At 34.4% G+C, this 25940-nt stretch overlaps 1 protein-coding gene across 1 annotated transcript in view; it reads left to right on the top strand.

The window, feature by feature from the left end:
• Window positions 1-5316: 5316 nt before the first annotated feature.
• Window positions 5317-25940, top strand: part of LOC109078928 (kinesin-like protein KIF21A) — a gene marked incomplete at its 5' end in the record, with an annotated part of 34172 nt that continues 13548 nt past the window's right edge. Inside the window, 28 exons of the mRNA XM_042722650.1 lie at window positions 5317-5556; window positions 8271-8453; window positions 8840-8989; window positions 9882-10013; window positions 10288-10455; window positions 11205-11320; window positions 11423-11618; window positions 12417-12606; window positions 13259-13322; window positions 13412-13612; window positions 14312-14368; window positions 15279-15354; window positions 15471-15573; window positions 15777-15965; window positions 17149-17348; window positions 17427-17534; window positions 17627-17695; window positions 19393-19538; window positions 19617-19761; window positions 19911-20105; window positions 20396-20431; window positions 21375-21573; window positions 21692-21712; window positions 22428-22485; window positions 22602-22656; window positions 23819-24020; window positions 24213-24335; window positions 25564-25704. Of these exons, the coding sequence (XP_042578584.1) occupies window positions 5317-5556; window positions 8271-8453; window positions 8840-8989; window positions 9882-10013; window positions 10288-10455; window positions 11205-11320; window positions 11423-11618; window positions 12417-12606; window positions 13259-13322; window positions 13412-13612; window positions 14312-14368; window positions 15279-15354; window positions 15471-15573; window positions 15777-15965; window positions 17149-17348; window positions 17427-17534; window positions 17627-17695; window positions 19393-19538; window positions 19617-19761; window positions 19911-20105; window positions 20396-20431; window positions 21375-21573; window positions 21692-21712; window positions 22428-22485; window positions 22602-22656; window positions 23819-24020; window positions 24213-24335; window positions 25564-25704 (3763 nt within the window). The remainder of the gene's footprint in view (window positions 5557-8270; window positions 8454-8839; window positions 8990-9881; window positions 10014-10287; window positions 10456-11204; window positions 11321-11422; window positions 11619-12416; window positions 12607-13258; window positions 13323-13411; window positions 13613-14311; window positions 14369-15278; window positions 15355-15470; window positions 15574-15776; window positions 15966-17148; window positions 17349-17426; window positions 17535-17626; window positions 17696-19392; window positions 19539-19616; window positions 19762-19910; window positions 20106-20395; window positions 20432-21374; window positions 21574-21691; window positions 21713-22427; window positions 22486-22601; window positions 22657-23818; window positions 24021-24212; window positions 24336-25563; window positions 25705-25940) is intronic.

The following is a 25940-nucleotide window of genomic DNA, read 5'->3' as shown; positions in this document are numbered from 1 at the left end:
ATGAAAAGGCATGATTAACACTATAGAATAGGATTTCATTCATAACTAGAATTCTACATATTTATTCTACAGTTTATTCTCATACTATTTAAGATTATATCTCATTATATACAATTTATTCTAAAACTTCACGACTTTACTCTGAATTCATGCTCATAAAGAGCATAATGACAGTATTCTCAAAGCATTAAATTTTAACACTGTCATCCCTCTCTGATATGGCTAAAGCATTTGACAGCATTTTTGTTAGGGCTTTACATGTGTAGGTTTTGAGCAGTTCTCTTTGGCCTTAAGTCCACCACTGGTATATTCAATACCACCGGTCACAGCATTAATATTTTAGCCCCTGGTCTTAAAAACGAGGTGCTTTGGGGAATTACCCCTCTGATCTCTGAGGTTTATTTTGCAGATGAATGTATCTCTGTTTGCTTATGGCGCATGTAGTTTATTACTTATTTGACCTCTTTTCTTATTATTTTTAGGCTGAAAGGTAGTGTGGCAAATTAACGTCTGTTATTGATCAACTGAATCAAAACCTCAGATTTCCACCCTTTCCGTTAAAATTTCACCAGTCATAAGATGCAAAGCAACCAGTTTAGCTGCCTTCGCACAAAGGGCTAAGTGGGTCGTAAGCGTAAGCAGTTTTGTTCAAATATTAAGTATTTGAAAATGAATATTTTAGTGTCATGTGATAATTCATGTATTCACAAATTAATACTACAGTCAGAAAAATTGAATTATTAAGATTTATTTTGTTTTATGTTTTTGAAAGAAGTCTCTTATGCTCAACAAGGCTGCATTTATGTTTGCAAAAACAGTAAAACAGTCATATTATGAAATATTGTGCAATTTTTTTTGAACTGTTTTTTTTTTTTATATAATATATACACATTATACACATATTTATAATGTAAAAAAAAAAAATATTTTGGATGGCCATTAATTAATTAATTAAACGTTTTACAGCTCTAATTATATTATATAAAATTGTTATTTTCAAATGTAATAATATTTCACACTGTTTTTAACTGCAATTTTGATCAAATAAATGAAGTCTTGATGAGCTTAACAGATTTATTTCAACAACAATAATAATAATATAAAAAAATAAAATCATAATTATTCCAAACCTTTAACCCATAGTATATGAAAGATACATAAAATGCTTTTTCAATATGCACTGTGTCTTTAACCATTGCATTCTTGTGAGCATCCTGACTGGCATAATGTTTCCAGATTTTCAGAACAAAATGGGTGGACTAGATTAAATCAAGAGCTCCACCTTCTGTTGCAACCCAAATGGATTTTTTGTAGGTCTTCTCATGATTATTCATGAGCCAGCTGAGTAAAACCAACCCTAGAAACCATCTGTCATGTGAATTGATGAGTTAACAGACTCACATGCACACTGGGCTGGGTGGTTGTGCATACAAAGATGATGGCATTAGTAAAGATCTTTAATGTTTATTAAGCATGGGAGCATCTGTGTACATGTTAAAAGCCTTGTTGAAGATGAAAAACAATTTCCACCACAGCTATTTTGAAAATCCAAAGATATGTATAGTATATCTTTGTCCTGTCTTGGTCTCTTTTTTCCATTCGTTTGTTTTCCACATCTAGTTTAAAAAGTAAAGTACTTTTATCTAGGCCCTACTTCTAGGAGATAGCTTGAGTTAGATACTTGTGTTCTAATTTTAAATAGCAAAGTGCTGATTATGGACACAGTTTATAAAAATACATTTTTTATTTTTTTTTTTTCCACCCCAATATAATGTAAACAACTAAACATTAAATTTTTAAGGAAAAAGTCAAGGCTTAAACTATAAATGGGTGTAGTTGCGGGATATCAAAATTTTTGGAGGACTAATTCAATGACTCACGTCATTCAGTGTTTTGAAACTGCTGGGTTGACAATGTATGATTCACTCATTCTTAACGACAAACTGTATAGCAATGTAACTAAAAATAAGAATAGAATCAGAAATCTAAATACATTTCTTACAAAAAAAAGTGTTTTAAAGAGAGACTGTTTAATGACTTTTCAAAGACTTTTTATTTAGAGGTGGCATACATTTAATTTCAACAGTGTGTCTTCTTAACTACATTATATTAAATAATAATATATTAAACAATAGTGTATTTAAAATTAAGTAAAATACACAATCAAGAATCATTCATTCATTCATTATATACTATTATATTTAATATTATATATTATAACGTGATATTCTAGGTGCAAAGGTTTATCAATAGTATGCGCATTAATTACATCATTCCGTTATAAAAATGTCTTGCTTGCATTTTAGTCCAAATAGAATTTCAAACAATTGGTTTCAGATAAACATCTGGGTGTTCGATGTTTAAACCTAATTCTCCAAATCTTGTCAGATAAACTAAATAGAGTTTTGTGGGAGCTGTTGAAATGGACACTGTATTTCAGGCCCATAAATGTCTCACAATATCTTTTTACAGTAGTATAATTACACATGCAGAGGCATCGTCTGGGCTCACATTGACATCAGTCCTGGTTAGGGGGTTTCTTGATTGCATTATGGTTAGGATTACAACACCAATTCATATATCCTCAAGTCTTTAAAGATTTATAGTGGGTCAGAGGTCTTCCATTGTAATATGGCTTATTTTTGAGTTATGTGTTCATGTATCCCCTCTAAGCTGCACAGATGCGCTGACACACATGAGTAGCCCTGAAAACTGAGGAACAAAGTTAACCTTGAGTGACTGTGGTCACGGGATTTTAAGGGTTTGGAGACACTAGAGATGTCACTGGAAAAGACTGGACACACACAGGAGTGCTTGACTAGCATTACTGTCCTAAAATCAAAACCAAAAATAAAAGAACAAAAACAAGCAGCTGGAAAATCGTGTTACGAACAGGGGTTAAAAACAGAGTAGCACTGTTTAAATTATTAGGACACTGATTCAGTAACAGTTTGTATGCACAGAATTGTACGTGAAATCTGCATACAAGTGTTTTCACAAACAAATTGTGAACTTTTGGTTTGTGCAACAAAGCGTAATAAAAAGTGAAGGTAAATAATATCACTGAAGAGCTTTCAGCTTTACTGGATACTAACATTTCTCTCAGACACTAATGCATTGAATCCTGGCGTCTCTAGAATGAGCAATCTTGCCAGGGTGAACTCTTTGTATTGCATATAAATACTGTACTACAGTTTTTGCTGAAACCTTCATTCAGTATTCAACTAAATTAGTATTCACTTTTTATACAAATAATAAAAAAAGTATATTATAGCAGTCAGTAAATACTCTTAGAGATTATATTTATGCATGAACACCTAGTGGACTTTGTATAGAGCACAAATTACTATTTATGGCATTCGCTACTGTAACAACGATTGATTGATTGTATTTATTTATTTACTAAATATATATGTATGCCCACCAATTAACAAAAAAAACAAATAAACACAAAAAAACGGAAACAAGCCGCAACACAACAAAATTAGCACAACTCAAAGAAAACAAGCCACAACAGAAATTGAACAGTCCAACAGCGGGTTCACACATTAGGAAACCAGTCACAACATAACCAAAATAACAACACAATGGAAACCAGTCACAACATAACCAAAATAACAACACAATGGAAACCAGTCACAACATAACCAAAATAACAACACAATGGAAACCAGTCACAACATAACCAAATTAGCACAACACAATGGAAACAAGTCGCAACACAATGGGAACAAGCTGCAACACAGCAAAAACAAGCCAAAACACAACAGAAACAAGTCGCAACACAACGGAAACCAGTCACAACACAATGGAAACAAGCTGCAACACAACAGAAACAAGCCACAACACAACAGAAACAAGCCACAACACAACAGAAACAAGCCACAACACAACAGAAACAAGCCACAACACAACAAAAACAAGTCGCAACACAACGGAAACCAGTCACAACACAATGGAAACAAGCTGCAACACAACAGAAACAAGCCACAACACAACAGAAACAAGCCACAACACAACAGAAAAAATACTAAACACAACGGAAACCAGTCACAACACAACAAAATTAGCACAACACAATGGAAACAAGTCGCAACACAATGAAATTAGCACAACACAGCGGAAACAAGACGTAACACAACGGAAACGAGTCGCAGCACAACGAAATTAGTCCTATGTGTTGTGTTGTGGCGATTTCGTTGTGTTGTGCACTACTGAACCACTGTCTGCCTTCAGTTTTTTACAAGAAAAAAAAAAGATAAATCTTTTCTTTAACATTTAGTTATGTCTAGAACATTTTATTGTTATTATAATTTTTTGTTAATTTACTATCAATTATAATTAATACTAAAAATGAATTACATCATTTCAAAATATTTTTGTTTTCATATTTAAAGGTGCTATATGTAAGATTTTGACTCTACTAAAGAACACAATTATATGTTTGCAGATATTTAAGAAACATGCTATGTTAACATACAAAACAATGCTACAGTCAGTTATTCTCCTTTGAAAATGTGCATTCTGGGCTGGAATGTTGGTTTCTGTTTTGGTTTGTGAATGAGCTCAGAGTTTTGATATCATAACCATCAAATTACAACTGTACATTTTTGTAATTCATTTTCAGTAAATCATCTGGGTGGACCAAGAGGATGCTTTGTGCTCTTAATATTATATACGTTATCACATAAATTCAGAATTCAAGTTTTTCTGTGATACATCTCCTTCAAAAATCATTGGAATAATAGCTAAAAAGTAAAAGGCAGAGCAGCAGGTTGTGTTGGAGGAAAGGTTTAAATAATGAAAACAGAAAACGTGAGTAAATGAATCCAGGGTGTGACTGTTTACCTATCGTGTTGCCAGAGCTTCCTCTCTCGCTCTGCTCTAACAGAGAACGTCTGTGTTCATCAACGAACTCAGGATTGGAGTGTTTTGGCACTTTCCACAATACAGTGATTCTGAAGACCTTTTTAAATCATTAGAGGCTGTTTTCATAGATTTGTTAGATAAACCATTATGTGACATAAAGAACCTACTATGAATAGCTTATAAACACCAAAATATTTTATTTAAAATTTTGGCCTGTCCCACCTCAAAGATCTTGACTTTCTTGACTGTTTCCACAAAATAAAAAACATATATCAAATCAATATCAATAAATATCAAATATCAGATCAGTAGATTATTAGAATATAGAATATAACAACTTTTTAACTGTCATACAACAGTTCGCCATTATGTTCATTCAAAAATACTTTTTAACAGTCTTAAGATAAAAACATTTTTTCAGATAAATAATTTTCCTCTTTAACATAAACACTCTGTTTTTCCAGGGTTCGTCCACAGTTGGCAAAGGAAAAGATAGAGGGATGTCACATCTGCACGTTCGTGACCCCTGGGGAGCCCCAGGTTGTTCTGGGAAAGGACAAGCCCTTCACGTTTGACTATGTTTTTGACATGGACTCGCAGCAGGACAGTATCTACAGCAACTGCACTGAGAAACTCATCGAAGGCTGTTTTGAAGGATATAATGCCACTATCTTCGCCTATGGACAGGTACGACTGTAAAATCCCAAGAAACCACGATTCAGTCAACACTAAAAAATGTTTATATTTTCAGACCCAGAACTTTCTGAACCAGACATTTTCCATTTCAGCCAAGAATTTCATTAGTTTTATTGGAATTATTATTGAATTAAATGTTTCTGAACACAACTTTAGCACACTATCATGGCAGTTCGAAAACTATATAATTTGAAAGGTTTCATATAGTCTGTTAGGGTGGACACTGATGGTTTAGGGGTGTATGTTCAGGGTGGACCTTCATGCAACCCCCCCCCCCCCATATGAAATCATCACCTCATAAAATAGTTACGTTTTAGGGAAACTCTTTAATAGAGCCAGTTAAAAAACAATTCACAGCTTGTTACATGTTCTTGATTTGTAAGGAAATATTTAATTAAACCTGCAATCTTTTGTTAGTTGTTTTAGTTATCCTAAACTTATCTTTTCAAGTCTTAATACTGCAGTGATTAAGTATTTTTTTGTAGGCAAACCTGGAAGTTGCCCTATAGAATGTGTAGATGAACTTTCCTGTTTGGAGGGATGATGTTTAATGTCCCTAACACATTTAGTCCCATTTAGCTACTTGTTAGCTACCGCCAGACCCTTTTTTCAAGTAAAAGCCTTAAACAATTACAAGTGAGTATTATTGATGTATTTTATTTTTTAGAATAAAACATGAAAATATCTCAAGCTTGTGTTAACCACAGATTTTATATCAGGCATTTAACCAAATATCCATTCAATGATCCATTGACTTTGTTTCTGGGTTTTGGTCTGCAAAATTACCACATTATCACTGGAAAAATAAATTAAGCTATTTGATAATTATTAATTTCAAAACATATAGCTTTCGGTGTAGTACTTATTTTTTGTTTGTCGATGCATGCATGCTACACATCAAGCAAAGCAAACAAACCATAAAACTTCTGACAGAACCTGAACCATGGACATGTTCAGACAAGAATGCTGCTAACACTAATAGATTACTAAAAAGGTCTAATCCCCTTAGTTCTAATGCATTGTTTTGTTTTTTCTCCAACAGAGGGTACTGTATTACATCTTAAGTTCTTTCTTTGAAAAATTATAAAAAAAAATAAAAATAAAAACTCTCCCTCATGAGAGTCCCGCCTCTTCATCAGCCTTTTCTGGCTTTGTTAATTCTCCCCCTGTTGTTCAGGGGTCTTTTCTTCCTGTCAGCGTCTCTTTCAGTGGGTGATGTGCGCTCAGGCCCTGTGTGTCATTCCTCTGTGTGTCTATGGTGACAGAGACCCCAGACTTCTTTTGTCTGGACTGTCACCACCCCCGTCCCCCACCTCTGTTGCCTCGGCTAAAAGAAAATGTCTCTGCTTCACATTTACCACACATACCAACAGCACAGGCAGCTTTTTCACAAGACTGTTTTTTTTTTTCTCTATGGGTTTCTTTTAACCCTAAATGAGTTTTGACTCATTCTGTGAAAAGATTGAAAAGAGATTCAGTAAAAAGTGTGAGAAATTAATCACTATCTATCTATCTATCTATCTATCTATATACTGTATATATAGATATATATATATATATATATATATATATATATATATAATATATATATAAAAGTCATTTTATGTATATTCTTATAATATAAAAAGCTTCACATTTTTGCATTTAAACCCTCCAGAACTCTTGCCCAATTTATTTACTTTGTAACTGCAGTACTGTTGTTTGTTTGAGGTGTTTTTTTAATTATTATTATTTTTTTTTGTTGTATATGCTTTACTCGTGTAAAATAATGGTTAAAAAAAACCTAGCACTTCACTTTTAGTGTAACTGCATTACTTTAAATGTTTTCTAGGGCTGTCAAATGATTAATCACGATTAATCAGATCCAAAATAAAAGTTTTGTTTACATAATATATGTGTGTATACTGTGTATATTTATTATGTATATATAAACACACACATGCATGTATATATTTAAGAAGAATATGTTATGTTTATATATTAAATATATTTAATAATAATATAAAATATAAGAATATAAATATATAAATGTATATACATGTAAATATTTTCTAAATATATAATTTATGTGTGTGTATTTATATATACATAATAAATATACCCTGTACACATACATATATTATGTAAACAAAAACTTTTATTTTGGATGTGATTAATCGTGATTAATCATTTGACAGCCCTAATGTTTTCATTTTGCTTTATTTTTGTTTGTGCAAACTAAAGGGGCAAGTTAAAATTATTTTTGTGGTATATATATTTCGCTATTTCCATATAGAGAAAAAAAAAAAAAAAAAAAAATATATATATATATATATATATATATATAATATATATATATATATATATATATATAATATATATATATATATATATATATATCATATTATATATATATATGAGCTTGACATTTTTTTTGTGTGTTTAAAACTTCCAGAACATATTACCCATTGACTTTCAACAGCATATAACAAGATTGCTGTAAATGTTTTTCTTCATTGTTTGTTCAAACTGAGGGACAAATTGAATTTTTTTTCCATGGTAATCGACAGCATGTTGCAGGTGGTGTCCATAGACTTTGTTTTGGAAATTATCTGAAATATTCCTTTAATGTACGATGAGGAACTTTGAAACACATTATAAGTTAACTAAGAATATCCTCTGTTTGAGTGGACTTGTTTACCTCACATCCTCCTGAATCTTTCCAGACTGGTTCGGGAAAGACCTACACCATGGGTACGGGCTTTGACGTGAACATCACTGATGAGGACTTGGGAATTATTCCACGGGCGGTCAGCCACCTCTTCAGGGGCATCGAGGAGCGCAGACAGGCCGCCACAGAACAAGGGCGACCCGTACCTGAGTTTAAGATCAACGCCCAGTTCTTAGAGGTAAATAGCAACCTTAACTGTCAGTTTCACTTGTAGATTGGTTTCATCTGAGCTTAAGAAACTACCATTAGCGAACTTTCAACCAACAGATGTGTTATTCCATGTTATTTCCATGTTATGTGTTATTATATGTATCTTAATGGAAGTAAAGATGTTGAGTTATCTCTCCATATCAGCACTGAGGTTTAAATTTATCCTCTGATAAGTGTAACAGAGCTGCTGTCATGCAAAGGGTGGTGTTGACAGCATGCCACAAATGTAACACGCCTGTTGTAACTTTGGCAGACGCTGGAGATGTTAGCATACATGTCTGAGCTTGGCTAATTAATTACTTAACCACTCCTGCATATTTTCAGCTGACTAAGGTGCGGTGTTTTGTTTCATAGTTGTACAATGAGGAGGTGCTTGACCTGTTTGATTCCACTCGAGATATGGAGGCCCGCAAGCAGAGATCCAACATTAAGATCCATGAAGATGCCAATGGAGGGATTTACACAGTGGGAGTCACAACACGAACTGTTAGCTCAGAAGCAGAGGTTGGTTTTACACTAGGGTTTGAGGACATATCTTAAGCCTTTCTGGATTTGCTAAAATGTATAAATAAAAAAAGCCCCCCCCCACCCCCCTCCAAAAAAATTGTGCTATCAACTCGATTAATCGCGATTAATCACATCCGATTTAAGAAATAAATGTTATATATATTTATATTTTTGTATAATATAAATCTTATATAAATATGAAAATATGTATACATGTAAATATTTCTTAAATATATACATTAGTATACACAGTACACACACATATTATGTAAACACAAACTTTTATTTTGGATGCGATTAATCGTGATTTATTGATTTTACAGCACTAAAAATAATGTCTTTGATTTTTATTTTTTTTTAATAGAAAAAAGTGCATTGATATAAAAATCATTATATTTATCTATAAATGTCATTTTTTTTCCTTTTTTTTCAGTTTTAAATAAGTTTTTTTTTTGTTAGATTTTTGTCAGTATTTAATACTAATCAATTAGTCAGTTTTATTGTTTACGTTTTCCAGATTTACAAAAAAAGTTTATAAATTATACATATAAAAAAAATCTCTTCTTTCCACAAAATATAACTTTTTAAATACATTTTATTATTTATTTTTTTCTTTATAAAAATCAAGTGTCTATAGGTTTGTGGGTTGTTTACAAAATTTTTTTAAGTCTTTCTTGTCTTTATCAAGTCTTTATCATTTTTGTTTTTTAAGATTGTTAAGATTAAGATGTTTTTTTTTCATATAAAAGCTGATCAGTTTTTGTAAAGTTTAAATGACCTGTCCATCCATCATCATCTGTCTATGTATTCCGTCATTGTCAGTCATGCTCAGGAGAGATAAATTATCTCATTGCCGATTACCCAGAATTCTCCTCTCTGTCTCTTTCAGATGATGCAGTGTCTCAGATTGGGCGCTCTGTCCCGCACCACTGCAAGCACTCAGATGAATGTCCAGAGCTCACGCTCTCATGCCATCTTCACCATCCACCTGTGCCAAGTTCGCGTCTGTGCCTCAGACAATGTAGGTGGCACCACCTGGCTATCAAGTCAGATCTGTGAAAAAGTGTCCGTTATACTGTTTGGTCGTCAAACCAGAATTGAGTCACATTGAAAGTGTCTCCACCGAACATTAGACACATGTTGAAATCTGTTTTGAAAAAAATATTTTCAGATTTGATTGATAACATTGTAGTTTAAGATAAGTGTGCTAGCTTTGTATTATTGGGGTATTTAGGTAGAATGAGTAATAATATACTATAACTCTCTTCAGTTTATAATTGTATGTTTTCTTTCAGGACACGGAGACCGATAACAGACTGGTGAATGGCTCCTCAGAAATGAACGAGTTTGAGACGCTAACAGCTAAGTTTCACTTTGTGGATTTAGCAGGCTCTGAGCGACTGAAGAGAACAGGGGCCACAGGGGACCGAGCCAAAGAGGGCATTTCTATCAACTGTGGACTGGTAAGAAAAGAAGTGGAAAATGGGCAATTCATAAACTCTAAAATACTCAGTTTCTCAAGTATAGCTACAAGACATAAACAATGTGTGTTAGCATGATTTCAGTAGGATAAAATTACTTATTAACCTTTTCTGTCTGAAGTTATGTCCAGTTTTACTACAAACATAAAATTTACTACAACATAAAATTAAATAATAGTTAAATAATGAATTATCAATAACATTATAAACTGTTATACTGTATACACACACACACACACACACACACACACACACACACACACACACAACACACACACATATATTTATATATATATATATATATATATATATATATATATAATATATATATTATATATATATACAGTATTAGTGCTGGTCCGTCTTTAATCACAACTAATCGCATCTAAAATAAAAATTTTGTTTACAAAATATTTATTTTATATTCTTATGTATATATAAATACACATACATGCATGTATATATTTAAGAAAAATATGTTTGGTTATTAAATATAGTTTATATAATATAAATTATATGACTATAAACATATATACATGTTAATATATGTAAATGTTTTCAAAATATATATTGTATGTGTTTGTATTTGTATATACATAATATATACAGTACACACATATATTTTGTAAACAGAAACTTTTATTTTGGATGCCATTAATCGCAATTATCATTTGACAGCACTAATTACCTTTGATAACTAATAATTGTGTCTTTGTTTTGCGGTGGTAAAGTTAGCTCTTGGCAATGTGATCAGCGCTCTGGGTGACAGGAGCAAACGCTCCACACATGTGCCTTACCGTGACTCCAAGCTCACTCGCCTGCTTCAAGATTCCTTAGGAGGAAACAGGTGAGCATCTGTGCATTATTTCCAGTTTTAGATATTTTATTAAGAGATATTGCAGGTATATGTGCAGTTTTTTAAACATTGCCTCTCTTTTGGGACCTACAGCCAGACAGTGATGATCGCCTGCATCAGTCCATCAGATAGAGACTTCATGGAGACCCTTAACACGCTAAAATATGCGAACCGTGCTCGCAACATCAAGAACAAAGTGATGGTGAACCAGGACCGGGCCAGTCAACAGATCAGCGCTCTGAGAACAGAGATCGCTCGACTGCAAATAGAGCTCATGGAGTACAAAACGGTTTGTGCAGCGTCTCTACTTGTTTCAAGTTTGTGTCAGAATTAGATTTTCACTATAATGTCTCTAAAAAGATTTTGGTTTTTTAATATAATAAAGGAACTTTTCTTAAAGGGATACTCCACCCTAAAAAGAAAATTTTGTCATTAATCACTTACTCCCATTTTGTTCAAAACCTGTAAAAGCTCCATTTGTCTTCAGAACACAATTTAAGATATTTTGGATGAAAACCTGGAGGCTTGAGACTGTTCCATAGACTGCCAAGTAAATAACAGTGTCAAGGTTCATATAAGGTATGAAAGTCAGAATACTCCATCTGCCATCAGATGTGCAATCTGGTTATATGAAGCGATGGGAACACTATTTGTAAGCGAAGAAAAAAAAATAACGACTTTATGTAACAGTTTCTTTGTCAACAGTCTCCTGTGTGTCTCTCCATATCACCGTATGCTGTGTATGCTCTTCTGTGTCATCCGCACCACAAGGATGCGCTGTTTTCTTTCAAATCAAAGCTAAATACACGTAGAAAAAGTGAATCCTTGTGGCCGGATGATATAGAAGAGCATACACAGCATACGGTGATATGGAGAGACACAGATGAGACTGGGGTAAGTGATTAATGACAAAAATTTCATTTTGGGGTGGAGTATCCCTTAAAATTTTTTAATCCCTTTAATAATTTAAATGAGTAAATTGATTATTATTATTTTTTTTTTTACATTATTTTAATTTTAGTTAAATTGCTTATAACAATATAATATAATATGTTACATTATTACATATGATTATTTTTTTAAACAGGGCAAGCGTATGGTTGGCGAGGATGGTCTGGAAAGCATCAATGATATGGTGCATGAGAATTCCATGCTGCAGACAGAAAACAATAACCTGCGTGTACGAGTGAAGGCAATGCAGGAAACCATTGATGCCCAGAGAGCCAGACTCACCCAGCTACTCAGCGACCAGGCCAACCAGACCCTCGCCAGAGCAGGTACACACAATGACATATAAAGAAAATAGCATATAGTGCTATATTTTTAAATTAAGCTGTCAAATTGATTTTGTGTTAATTGTTGAATGAATGAAAGAAAAATATATATGTACATAGATGTATATGTATATAGATGTATGTAGATATATGTACATTTTATTTATGGGAAATATAAGTGTATAAATTACCTAGTCCTAGACTGCAACCCTGTTGTTTTGTTTTGTTTTTTGTTTGTTTTAATTTTTGTTTGTTTTGTTAAAATACGTTATTATAATTATTCTGTATGTTTAATGTTTACAACCAGAAAATATTTTTAAAAGGGCAAAGCGGACCCTTTTGCCTGTTTTGTTTTGTTTTGTTTTGTTTTGTTTTGTTTTGTTTTGTTTTGTTTTGTTTTGTTTTGTTTTGTTTTGTTTTGTTTTGTTTTGTTGGTTGCAAAACGTTTTAGTAATAGGGTTGAATACTAAGAAAATTTTAAAAATGGACACAATTGTGATGCACTTACATAGATTAATTTTTACTTATCTAAATGGATTAAGATCTCCTAGACACAAGAAGGATCATTTCATATCATCTCTAAAATACATTATTGTGCTGTTTTTACATACCCAGCAAAAAAAATATATATATAAAATCTTTGACTTTTTTGCAGGTGAAGGGAATGAAGAGATCGGAAACATGATCCAGAATTACATCAAAGAGATTGAGGAGCTCAGGTAATGTATGCAAGCACAGTGCACCCATATGTCAGAAGTTCTTAAAACCTCTCTATATGTGCAATGTTTGTGTATTTTGTGGTTTTCAGGGCAAAGCTACTAGAGAGTGAGGCTGTAAATGAAAACCTCCGGAAGAACCTGTCCCGTGCCTCCACCCGCTCTTCATTTTACGGTCCAACCTCTGTTACCCCCAGCTTCCTTGCACCCGAAAAAGATGCCACAGACGTCATTGAAATGGCAAAGAAAGACCTGGAGAAACTGAAGAAAAAGGAAAGGAAGAAAAAGAAGAGGTAAGCTACTTATATTGATGCTTAACCATGCAGCTGTGGAACAAGAAACTCAGATTTCCTTTTTATTCCTAGACAAAGGAGGGCATGTCAGGGATTGTTCTGGTCTGCTGTATGCCTCAGATATGTGGTATACAATTTCTATGCTTCCTCACAGGCATCTTCAACAATTTGATTTATGCGTGACTGTCCGTCTTTGTCACAAGTTCTACTTCCCTGACTTTTTCACCCACATTATGCATTTGTCCAGATGGTTATATCAGTTACCGTGAGCTAAATAATAGTAATCTTACATTTATGTAACTTTTTTAAACCTTAATTCCACATGCAACATGGTACAGTAAAGGCAGCTGACCAATGGCAACTGATTATTGCAACTAAAATAGTCATAATTTAGTATTAGTTAGTCATAAATTAATGTATTTGTAGTTATATCCTTAATGTTTTAATATAAGTAAATGTTTAGCACAAAAATCCATTGGTTGTTTGAGAGTGTAGAGATTTTATTTTGTCATTTGCAATGATTCATGATGATGGGAGTATAGTCACTGCTAAGTTTTGTTTACATCCGATTCTTTTATTCATTATCAAAAAAAAAAAAAAAAAATTGGACTTATTCCTGTTCCTCACGTGTTCTTCTCTGCCGTCATCTTTGGCACCATGGTTCCTCTTACTCTCATTCATCTCCACCAAACCCCCCTCACTCTTGAAGCTCCAGCAGATGGATGAAGGTGCTCATGAAGATCTTGAGAACGTCAGGTTGGAGAATGTCATTGAATGTAGCTGCTCCACTAACCGTAGTCAACGCGCCATGGAAAATTTGACCCATTTTACTGTCCTCTTCTTTTCTCTAATTTAACACTTTAATCATCAACGGTTCAAGAGTTTAGTGTTTATGAAGCTGTTTCAAACCTAGTGAGCTCCCTTTGTGTCTAGTATCTACATAGTCAGCAACTCCAAATAGTTCTCTTCAGGTTAAGCAGCACATGGTAAAGTTTGACATTAGCATGTTGCTAAGCTAACACTCATTTACTACAAACATAATAGATAATACATAGTCTACATTTATTGGGTCAAATAGTCCATTTGCAGCTATGTTTATAGAATCTTAGTGATAATTAAGTATTAGTTACCATTATAGCTAAGCTATCATTAGCATGTCACTAGGCTAATGTTTTGATGCTTTACTAAACATTAAAATACATAGTACACACACCGTAGTCTTGTGTGAAAAATATCAATGAACTTGTTACAATGTGGGATAGTGGATTGTCTGATCTATATGAGATACTGCCTTCAGTTTGGGTCAAAAAATGTGTCTTAGAAAGGGTTTGGAGTCTTTTATCAAAATCTCTTTCATTTAGTCGGGTTTATTCTGGTAGCCCTTTAAAATGTGTAATCAACTCACGTTCAGGTTCATCTCAATATATGATGCTTTAGAATTTTCTGTAGAGTTTAACAATGTAATAGGTTCAACTAATTCACTAACATGGCATTATTTAATAATTTATTAATAGATCTTAGAATTAAGTAATTTGTGAAATCAAAACATTTTTGGACACCTCTTTAACAATTTGTTAGGGTGTTTATGTAAATGTTGGTACTATGGGGTTTGTTTTTGTTGAGTTTGACTTAATAGGTTTAATTATATTGTATTGATGTCATGCAGTGTCATAAAGGAGGAGGGGCCAGATAATGAGCAGGATAAAGAGGCCTCTGAGAGAGCCAATGAGGAGCCAGAAGTGGTAAGTTTATCTCTCTCCTGTGTGTACATGTAAAGATATGCTGCTGTTGATTATTTACAGTCTCTGCGATTCTGTGAGGCCAAAATTTGCTTCTAATAATGCCAATACTCTTGCAGGATGGGAGCGATCATGATGAAGGCGAGGAAGCCGAGGGCGATGAAGAAGAGGATGAGATAGAGGTGGACAGCTCTGATGAGTCTGACTCAGAGGAGGAAAAAGGTACAATGCCTGCATTTATTCTGTGAGGTTTCAGGTCTTTTTTAACTATCTATCTATCTATCTATCTATCTATCTATCTATCTATCTATCTATCTATCTATCTATCTATCTATCTATCTATCTATCTATCTATCTATCTATCTATCTATCTATCTATCTGTTGAGGTTAAAAACCTTAATTCTGTGCATTTGTGTGTTGACAGAGGACTTCCAGGCAGATCTGGCCAACATCACGTGTGAGATCGCAATCAAACAGCGGCTGATCGATGAACTGGAGAACAGTCAGAGACGTCTGCACACCCTCAAACAACAGTATGAGCAGAAACTCATGATGCTGCAGAGCAAAATCAGAGACACGCAGCTGGAGAGAGACCGTGTACTGCAAAACATGGGTACGATACACACACAGTATAACCCAGTGGTTTATATGATCAATAAACAAACTATGCAAGTCATGAGTATTTCAGAAAGATGATCACATTTTGAATGAAATCATGCACCTGCAGCGTTCAAATCTCAGTAAATCTCTAGCGCCCTCTTCTGGCTTGATTTGGAAACAGCTAAATGAAAATGCAGATGCATTGATAAATAAGTTATAGGCCTTTTACACACTGCACTATAAAACAAAGCAAAGTGTACTGTAAGTTGCACAGTTTAACTGTCACAGAAAGTCACAATACTTTACAACTTAAAAGTTGGTAAAAGTTGGGACCAATTCTCACTATTAACTAGTTGCTTATTAGCATGCCTATTATTAACATATTGGCTCTTTATTAGTACTTATAAAGCACATATTCTACATCCCTAATCCTACCTTAACTTAACAACTACTAAAAAGCAGCAAATTAGAAGTTTATTAAGGCAAAAGTCATAGTAAATGGGTTGTTAATGGCAAGAATTTGACCTTAAAAGGATACTCCACCCCAAAATGTTGTCATTAATCACTTACCCCCATGTCGTTCCAAACCTGTAAAAGCTTTTTATAATCTTCGGAACACAATTTAAGATATTTTGGATGAAAACCTGGAGGCCTGTGACTGTCCCATAGACTGGCAAGGAAATAACAGTGTCAAGGTCCATAAAAGGTATGAAAGGCGCCACAAGGATGCGCTGTTTCTACGTGTATTTAACTTTGATTTGAAATAAAACAGCACATCCTTGTGGTGCGGATGATACAGAAGAGCATACACAGCATACGGTGATATGGAGAGACACAGAGGAGACTGTTGACAAAGGAATTATTGAATAAAGTCGTTATTTTTTTTTTCTTCGCTTACAAAAAGTGTTCCCGTCACTTCATATAACCCAGATTGCACGTCTGATGGCATATGGAGTATTCTGACGACGACTTTCATACCTTTTATGGACCTTGACACTGCTATTTATTTGGCAGTCTATGGGACAGTCACAGGCCTCCTTTCATCCAAAATATCTTAAATTGTGTTCCGAAGATGAACAAAGCTTTTACAGGTTTAAAACGACATGGGGGTAAGTGATTAATGATTAATGATGGAGTATCCTTTTAAAATAAAATGAGACCTAAAAGTCCAAATTTCTTTTCACATTTCTGTGCAGGCTCAGTGGAGTCATGTACAGAGGAGAAAGCAAAGAAGATAAAGTCCGAATACGAGAAGAAGTTGAACTCCATGAACAAGGAGTTGCAGAAACTTCAGTCGGCACGGAAGGAACACGCACGCCTTCTGAAGAACCAGTCACAGTACGAGAAACAGCTGAAGAAGCTACAGCAGGAAGTGACTGAGATGAAGAAGACCAAGGTAGGCTTGTTTGTGTGTGGGGCCATTTACACTTACAGTAGAAGCGCTGTCTAATCATGGTGGCTTTGTTTTGCTCAGGTGGGTTTGATGAAACAGATGAAGGAACATCAGGAGAGGACCCGAGCCACAGAGACCCGCCGCAACCGAGAGATCGCCACACTCAAGAAAGACCATCGCAAACAAGAGGTGGCGCACTGTACCCTGAGAATTATGGGATATTCTCAGATACAGTTCCTGCTCACTCTCTTGTTGTCTTTTTTCTTTCTTGTCTCGTTTAGCACCAGCTAAGGCAGCTTGAGGCTCAAAAGAGACAGCAGGAGCTCATTCTCCGCAGGAGGGCAGAGGAGGTGACAGAATCAGGATTATTTGGGAATTACGTTTTTTTTTTTTTTTTACAAAAATGCTTTTGTTAAAAAGGATTTAGAGATGATTAAAAATTGTTACAAAATAATTAAAAAAACTTTTTTAAAACTATTCAAATATATACACTACCAGAATTTTCTTTTTTTGGGTGAACTGTTCCTTTAATTGCTCAGTCATGCCCCTAATGAATGAGTAACAAAATATTTTTGTTTTATTGGAATGAAATGTAACTAGAGATAATATTAAGAGATAAGCAGAAAGAAAATATTCATAAAACTTGATTGACACAGGAGGCACTTTCCACAAATACACTAATAGTCAAAAGTTTTTGAACAGTAAGATTTTTAATGCTTTATTTTTTATTTTTTTTAAAGAATTCTCTTCTGCTCACCAAGCCTGCATTTATTTGATCCAAAATACAGAAAAAGCAGTAATATTGTGAAATATTTTTATTGTTTAAAATAACTGCTTTCTATTTGAATATATTTTAAAATGTAATTTATTCCTGTGATCAAATCTAAATTTTCAGCATCATTACTGCAGTCTTCAGTGTCACATGATCCTTCAGAAATCATTCTAATATGCTCACCTTATCCTTCAAAAGAAACAATTTTTATTATAATTATTATCAATATTTAAAACAGTTAAGCACAGTTAAGCACAGGATTCATTGATGAATATAAAGATATAAAGATTTTTACATAAACATCTGAAATAAAAAGCTTTTGTAACATACAATATACCATTCAAAAGCTTGGAACCATATATATATATATATATATATATATATATATACTGTATATATATATATATATATATACACACACACACACACACACACACACACACATACACTATAGTGTATATACTTGGAGTATATATATATATATACAGTATTTTTGGGAAAAGGAAAATGATAGAAATTAATACTTTTATGTAGCAAGGATGCTTTAAATTGATCAAAAGTGATGATAAAGACATTTATAATGTTACAAAAGATTTCTGTTTCAGTTAAATGTTGTTCTTCTGAACTTTCTGTTTACTTTCTTCATCAAAGAAACCTGAAAAAATTCTACTCGGCTGATTTCAACAATAATAATAATAATTATATTACATGTTTTTTGAGCAACAAATAATAATATTACAATGATTTCTGAAGGATCATGTGTCTGAAGTAATGATGCTAAAAATAAAATACAATTAACAAATTTTTTTTTTAATTTGTAAATTAAATTAATTAATTACACAAATAAATTACATTTGAAAATATATTCAAATAGAAAAGAGTTATTTTAAATGGTAAAAATATTTCAAAATTTTACTGTTTTTGCTGTACTTTGTATCAAATAAATGCAGGTTTGGTGAGCAGAAAATACTTCTTTAAAAAGAACATTAAAAATCTTACGTTCAAAACTTTCAGAAACTTTTGGATACAGTGAAATAGTGGAAATAAAAGAAAAAAAAAAGTGTCAAAGTTTTGATGGAATGGACTTTCAGTGGCAGGAATCTTTCAGGTTTTGTTAAAAATAGCTTCATTTGTGTTCGTTGAATGCAAGAGCAACATGAGGGTAAATGAATGATGACATTATCTTAATTTCTGGGTGGACCATGCCTTTAATCACTCACATGTAACACATAAAGAACAGTACTAAGATTTTTATTTCCTGCCTCTCTGAATCAGATAACTGCCCTGAGGCGCCAAGTGCGACCAGCATCAGGCAAGGTTAACCGTAAGGTCAGTTTACCAGAGCCTTTGCAGGAGTCTTCCCCCCGTACGGCTCCTGTCAGACCACAAACTGCTGGGGCCACAGCTCCTCATGGGACAAGGTAATGTGCGTTTCATTTCAGAAGAGTTGGCTCCTGAGTATCTGAGTGACTGATGCAGTCATGATACTTGTATTTCAGAAAGTACCAGATGAGAACAGCAGGAGTGTACTCTACAAGGACGGCGCGGGCCAAATGGCAGTCGCTAGAGCGGCGCATTAGTGACATCATCATGCAGAGGATGACCATCTCCAATATGGAGACTGAAATGAACCGCTTGCTTAAGGTGACCAAGAACAGCTTTTAATTTGTACTAAACAAATTTCATCAAGCAGGACAAAATGTAAACTCATGGTCTCATGCTTCTTTTTTTATTTTGAGCAAATTCAAGATTGAGTTAACTGACAAACTATTCTATTGATTCTGTGAGTACAGCAACGTGAGGAGTTGACAAAGCGCAGGGAGAAAGTGATGAGGAAGAGGGACAAGATCGCCAGCGAAGACACAGATGCCGACAGGACTGTTCTCTCTCTCAGCGAAGAGATGGAGTCGCTGAGCGCTAACATCGACTACATCAATGACAGCATTGCAGACTGCCAGGCCAACATCATGCAGATGGAAGAGGCCAAGGTGCTTGTGGGAAACAGGAAATTGTGTTTTGCACAGTATTATACTCTAAGGCTGATGGTACAAAATTGAGCAATTTTGCCTGTTCAGATGTTGCTTGGGCACTTTCCCTTTAAGAATGGGTAACACATTTCTATCTGGATGTTTTAGATCAGTTGTGGGCCCTGTGTGATGGCAACATGCCCAGCTTATCATCATAATACATACAGAATCACTCCCGATTTATGATGAAAAAATGCATTGTGGAACAGAAATCTTTAATTCAATGGTTTAAATCTTTTTTTCCGCTGTAGGAGGAGGGAGATACAGTGGACGTCTCTGCTGTGAGTGCTATATACTAATTAAACATAAATATAAACAAATAACAATAGAAGTATAAGGCAAACAATTATAAACATATGGAGCTCAGTAGATTTAGATTTTGAAATTAGAGATGCTTAATAAATCAGTAATTATACTTACAGTACATTGGTCAATATTTGCGTTTTCACATATTAGCTTTAAATTATCGACATTTTGGCCAACTTTCAGTAGTTTGAGTTTTTTTTTTAATTTTTTTTTTTTACTGAAAAAGTTGCCCCGTATTTTTATGACATTCTACTAGAAAATATAATGTAATATAAGCAATGGAATATAATATAATATAATTAAATCAAATCAAGTCGAGCTTTATTGTCATTCGGCTACACGTGTGGACATATTGTGGAACGAAATGTTGTGTCTCAATCAGGACCACAGTGCTATATACTAATTAAACATACATATAAACAAACGACAATAGAAGTATAAGGCAAACAATTATAAACATATACAACAGTTTACCATCTGACTATACAAATACTATAAATAGTTAACTATACATACACATAATCTGAGAGAGACTGAACTTTACATAAATACTGGACATGTATATTTTATACAATTTTTTAATTTAGAATTTTAAATATTGTCATTTAATGGCATGCCATCTTATTTGCTAATATTAAATTGTATAATGAATGTTGGCTCTTGTCATATCAGTTAACCACTAGTTTAGTAATCGACAGATATTGGTACCAGCCAAAATATCTACAGTGGCATATTCTTAATTGAAATATTGTTGCTTATAATAATTATCATTGTTATAAGGATTAACAATCTCTGATTTAAGACTTTAGATAACACAAAAAGACATCCATAATAAGACCCGTTTTTGATTCCAACTGAATATTCAATAATGTAGGTCAGGACTTTTTCCACATGGATTTCATCGACTCAAGAAAAGATTACTAGAATAGTATAATGTCCAACAACAACTGTTCTCAGGGCTTACAAGCTGCACAGAAGGAGTCTCAGATCAAAGTGATGGAGGGCCGTTTGAAACAGACAGAGATAAACAGTGCCACACAGAACCAGCTGCTCTTCCACATGCTGAAGGAGAAAGCAGAACTCAACCCTGAACTGGACGCTCTGCTCGGGAATGCTCTCCAAGGTCTGACACACATAAACGCATGTTCCCATTCAGCTGTTTGGTTTTCGTTCTCTAGACTTGTACATTTTAAGTTTGAGTTTGATTTGCTTTTGTCTTTTTGTTGCCTGAATTCAAACAGAACTAGGTAGCGTGCCATCGGGTAAGTAGAGGCCACTAGAGCTGTCCCCCAGTGCATGTGTCTCTCCCTCAGACTAACAGACAGTAACAGTAGCGTAGAGCTGCATGGGTCTTGCTTAAACCCCCTGTGGACTTTACTCTTTGAGGAACATGTCTCTCAACTGGAGCGTCAACTATTAAAGCACTTAAAAACTCTTGGAAGACCCTTGGAGGATGTAGAGTCTTATAGATGTTGTTAGATTCAGCTCTAATTTCAGTATTATACTGTACAGCATATTTATCAAATTATTTAATAACACATTTAAGAGATTTAAACTACATTAGGAAAAATGCAGGTAGATATGGTATATAAAGTCACTGAAGAACAAACAGAACAAACTGAGACAGACATATAGTAGATAGATAGATAGATAGATAGATAGATAGATAGATAGATAGATAGATAGATAGATAGATAGATAGAGCTGTGCAGCTGAACTACATATTCATTATCTAGTTTCCTTTCTCTGCATCTGACCTAGTGACCATTCATCCTTAAAAAAAGATGTTTGCTACCCTAATGCTGGTGTCCTGGCTGTAGACTGACCATATCTCCTGTCCTCTAGTTCTGTTGAATTCAGGGTTGTGATAACAACACTATGATGCATGTCGCTTGACTATTAATGTTCACTGATATCATACTGACAAAGCACAAGTGTTTCTGATGCTAAAGTGTGTGTGTATGTGTGTTTGCTCAGAAAACGGCGATGAAAGCAGCAGCGATGAATCAGCACAGAGTCCAGCCACAGAGAAGAGGTAAAGCACTCAGTCAGGCCAATAAAACTCTTTCAACTCAATTGTAAATCTGTCTGTTATTTGGCTGCAGTGTGCATTTGAATCGATATCAACATCTGTTTCTGTGTCTCTTGTAGTTGTTTGGCTTCGGATCTCATGAAACTTTGTGGAGAAACCAAAGCCAGGAATAAGGTAGAACAGTAGTAATCCTGCACATTTATTTGCTTGCTTTTATTCATTTATATGTTAAAAAACAACAACTACAGTATTTAATAATAAATTAAAATACAGTGTGATCAAAACCTATTGTGACAAGTAGTTTGTTAAAATAGCCTATTTGGTTTTATATTATTTACTTCCCACTGTGTTATCCGCTTAAAGGGATACTCCACCCCAAAATGAAAATTTTGTCATTAAACACCCCCATGTCGTTCCAAACCCGTAAAAGCTCCGTTCATCTTCGGAACACAATTTATCAGACGTGCAATCTGGGTTATATGAAGTGAGATTGTCCCATAGACTGCCATGTAATTAACAGTGTCAAGGTCCATAAAAGGTATGAAAGTCATCGTCAGAATACTCCATCTGCCATCAGACGTGCAATCTGGGTTATATGAAGTGACAGGAACACTTTTTTTTAATGAAAGAAAACAAAAACTAATAATTTTTTCAATTATTCCTCTGTCAACGGTCTCCTCTGTGTCTCTTCATATCACCATATGCTGAGTATGCTCTTCTGTGTCTTCCGCCCCACAAGGATGCGCTGTTTTATTTCAAATCAAAGCTAAATACATGTAGAAACAGCGCATCCTTGTGGCGCGGATGATACAGAAGAGCATACACAGCATACGGTCATATGAAGAGACACATACAGTACCTGTAGGAGACTGTTGACAAAAGAATTGTTTAATAAAGTTATTATTTTTGGTTTCTTCGCTTACAAAAAGTGTTCACGTCACTTCATATAACCCAGATTGCACGTCTGATGGCAGATGGACTTTCATACCTTTTATGGACCTTGACACTGTTATTTACTTGGCAGTCTATGGGACAGTCTCATAAAATGTGTTCCGAAGACGAACGGAGCTTTCACGGGTTTGGAACGACATGGGGGTAAGTGATTAATGACAAAATTTTCCTTTAATTATGGTTTAACTAATTGATAATTACAGACTAATAGTGTGTCATACAACAATAATAACAATAACAGAAGCCTTAATTATCTTCATTGAAGAGAAAAAAGAATGTTGAAAGCATTAAATGAGCTGAATACTACATCATAAGACAAAAGCGTGACAAAATAATCCTTTTCCCTGATGTATAAATTCATTATTTGAGTATATGATACATTTAGGCTCGCAGAAGAACCACCACCCAGATGGAGCTGCTGTACGCCAACACTGGTGACCCTGACGCCCCTCCAGAGGATTTCTCTGCCCCTCTGCTTCCTGTAGTGGAGAGTTCAGAAGGACATAAAGAACCTGCACCCGTTCCCTACTTAGGGGACAGAGACTCAGTGGCCTTCACCTCTAGCTTAGCGTCCAAGCCAATGCTGTGTAAGTGTTTGGCAAACAGAAGCATAATCCATAAACATTTATTCTTACGATCTTTTCTGAAAAATAATTTCAATCAAGCAGCCATTCCTTTATTCTGAACTGCTCATAAACATGTCGACACATTCTAATAAACATTACAGTCACGTCTGATGTGAGGTTTTTAAGTCTCGCTGGCTTTTGTCTAATGCGTAGCTCCAGTGCCAGATCTCCCACGGCTACAGAAAGGAAGTCTCTGGACCGCTCGCCTCTCACCCGCAGAAGAGCACAGGACAGGAGCCAGAACCCTACAGAAAGAACCAAAACCCTGGACAAACAGTAAGAAATGGCTTGCTAGTTGTAAATGCCCTCCTTTCAAACATAATTTGTTTACAGATGTTTTAAAGTGAACATCTGTACTTTCATTCCCATAACAAAATAACCACTTTTACATTATTTCCAAGTTTCAGTTTTTCAGTTTTGATTTGTTCTGTTCAGGAACTGATGTTGTGTTAGAAACACAAAAATAGCGTCTATCTCTCCACTTCAAAACCTGATTTGCTTTGATCTTCCCATAATTCTTTTCTCTGTCTGATCCTGCATTGATGTGGGAGTGGCGACTCTTGTTGTGAAACTGCATATTGTCTGTGGTATTCAGTTTGGACATGTACATACTGTACACATATCTGCTATAATAAAGGTCTTCACTTGTTCAAAATTACATAATTATCATATGTTTTTGAGGATGTAATTTATTGGAAGGAAATGATTTTCAATTTCTCCAATCAATTATTTTCCCTCCACATACAACATGTCTTAAATGGTTAGTTCACACAAAAATTTAAATTCTGTCATTTTTTCTGTTGAGCACAAAAGAATAATTTAGAGTATTTATAGAATGTGGGTAACCAAACCGTTGACAGAACCCAGTGACTTCCATAATAAGGAAAATTTGTGGAAGTCAATGACTACCATCAACTGTTTGGTTATAGACATTCTTCAAAATATATTTTTTTGTGTTCAATAACGAAAGAAACTCATACAGGTTTGGAACAATTTGTGAAATTAGGGTGAGTAAACGATGACAGAATTTACATTTTTGAGTGAACCAACTTTTTTAGTTCTGGTCACATTAGCAAAATGTTGTCAAAATATTTCCAAAAAAAGGTCCATTGTCCATAGTGCATGATCGCGTGAATTTCTATTGTTATGACTGGATTTTGCAATGGGTTGAAGTTGGTAATGTGGATTCACCGCTGGCTTAGTTGACCACTGTGTGAACTGTGCTTCACATTATGACACCCGTTTGAACCTGTTGCGAAATCTGCGTGGGAAAATCTTTCGCCCTCACATGAAATTTCCAATACCTTGGATTCTTATTGAAATTAATGGATTTGCTGGCAAAAATTCACAAAATAATACTAATTGTAACCACACCTTAAGATCAACCTATGATGCCTAAAAGCTCTCTCTAGGTATAGGCAGCTTTGAAACAGAGTCAGTGTATTTTATTAGTCTGATTGTATTGAGTGTTTAATGCATCCGTATCATGTGTTTTTTGGTCCAGAGGTCCAGCAAGCCCAGCTCAGGCGTCCCGCTCTAGCCGAGCTGCCAGACTGCAGTGTGTGCATGTGGCTGAGGGTCATACTAAACCCCTGTTGTGTGTGGACTCAACTGATGATCTGCTCTTCACGGGCTCAAAGGGTCAGTAAACTTTTTGTTTTTCATGTAAGGAGTAACAACATTACAAACAGGTATTTACTACAGTAAAATACAAAGGAGTATATAATTTACTTTACTAAATGTCACCTCATGCACAGTCAGACAGTTGTTTATTATGCAATAATGACAATCTATTTATTATGCTATATATTACATGGTTGATTAACAGATAAATAAATACATGGGTGTAACATTGATTTGAGTTTAAATTATTATTAGCTA

The sequence above is a fragment of the Cyprinus carpio genome, chromosome B4 (assembly GCF_018340385.1).
Source record: "Cyprinus carpio isolate SPL01 chromosome B4, ASM1834038v1, whole genome shotgun sequence".
NCBI lineage: Eukaryota > Metazoa > Chordata > Actinopteri > Cypriniformes > Cyprinidae > Cyprinus > Cyprinus carpio.
Note: the sequence above shows the minus strand (reverse complement) of the source record. Positions and strands in the feature narration are given on the sequence as shown.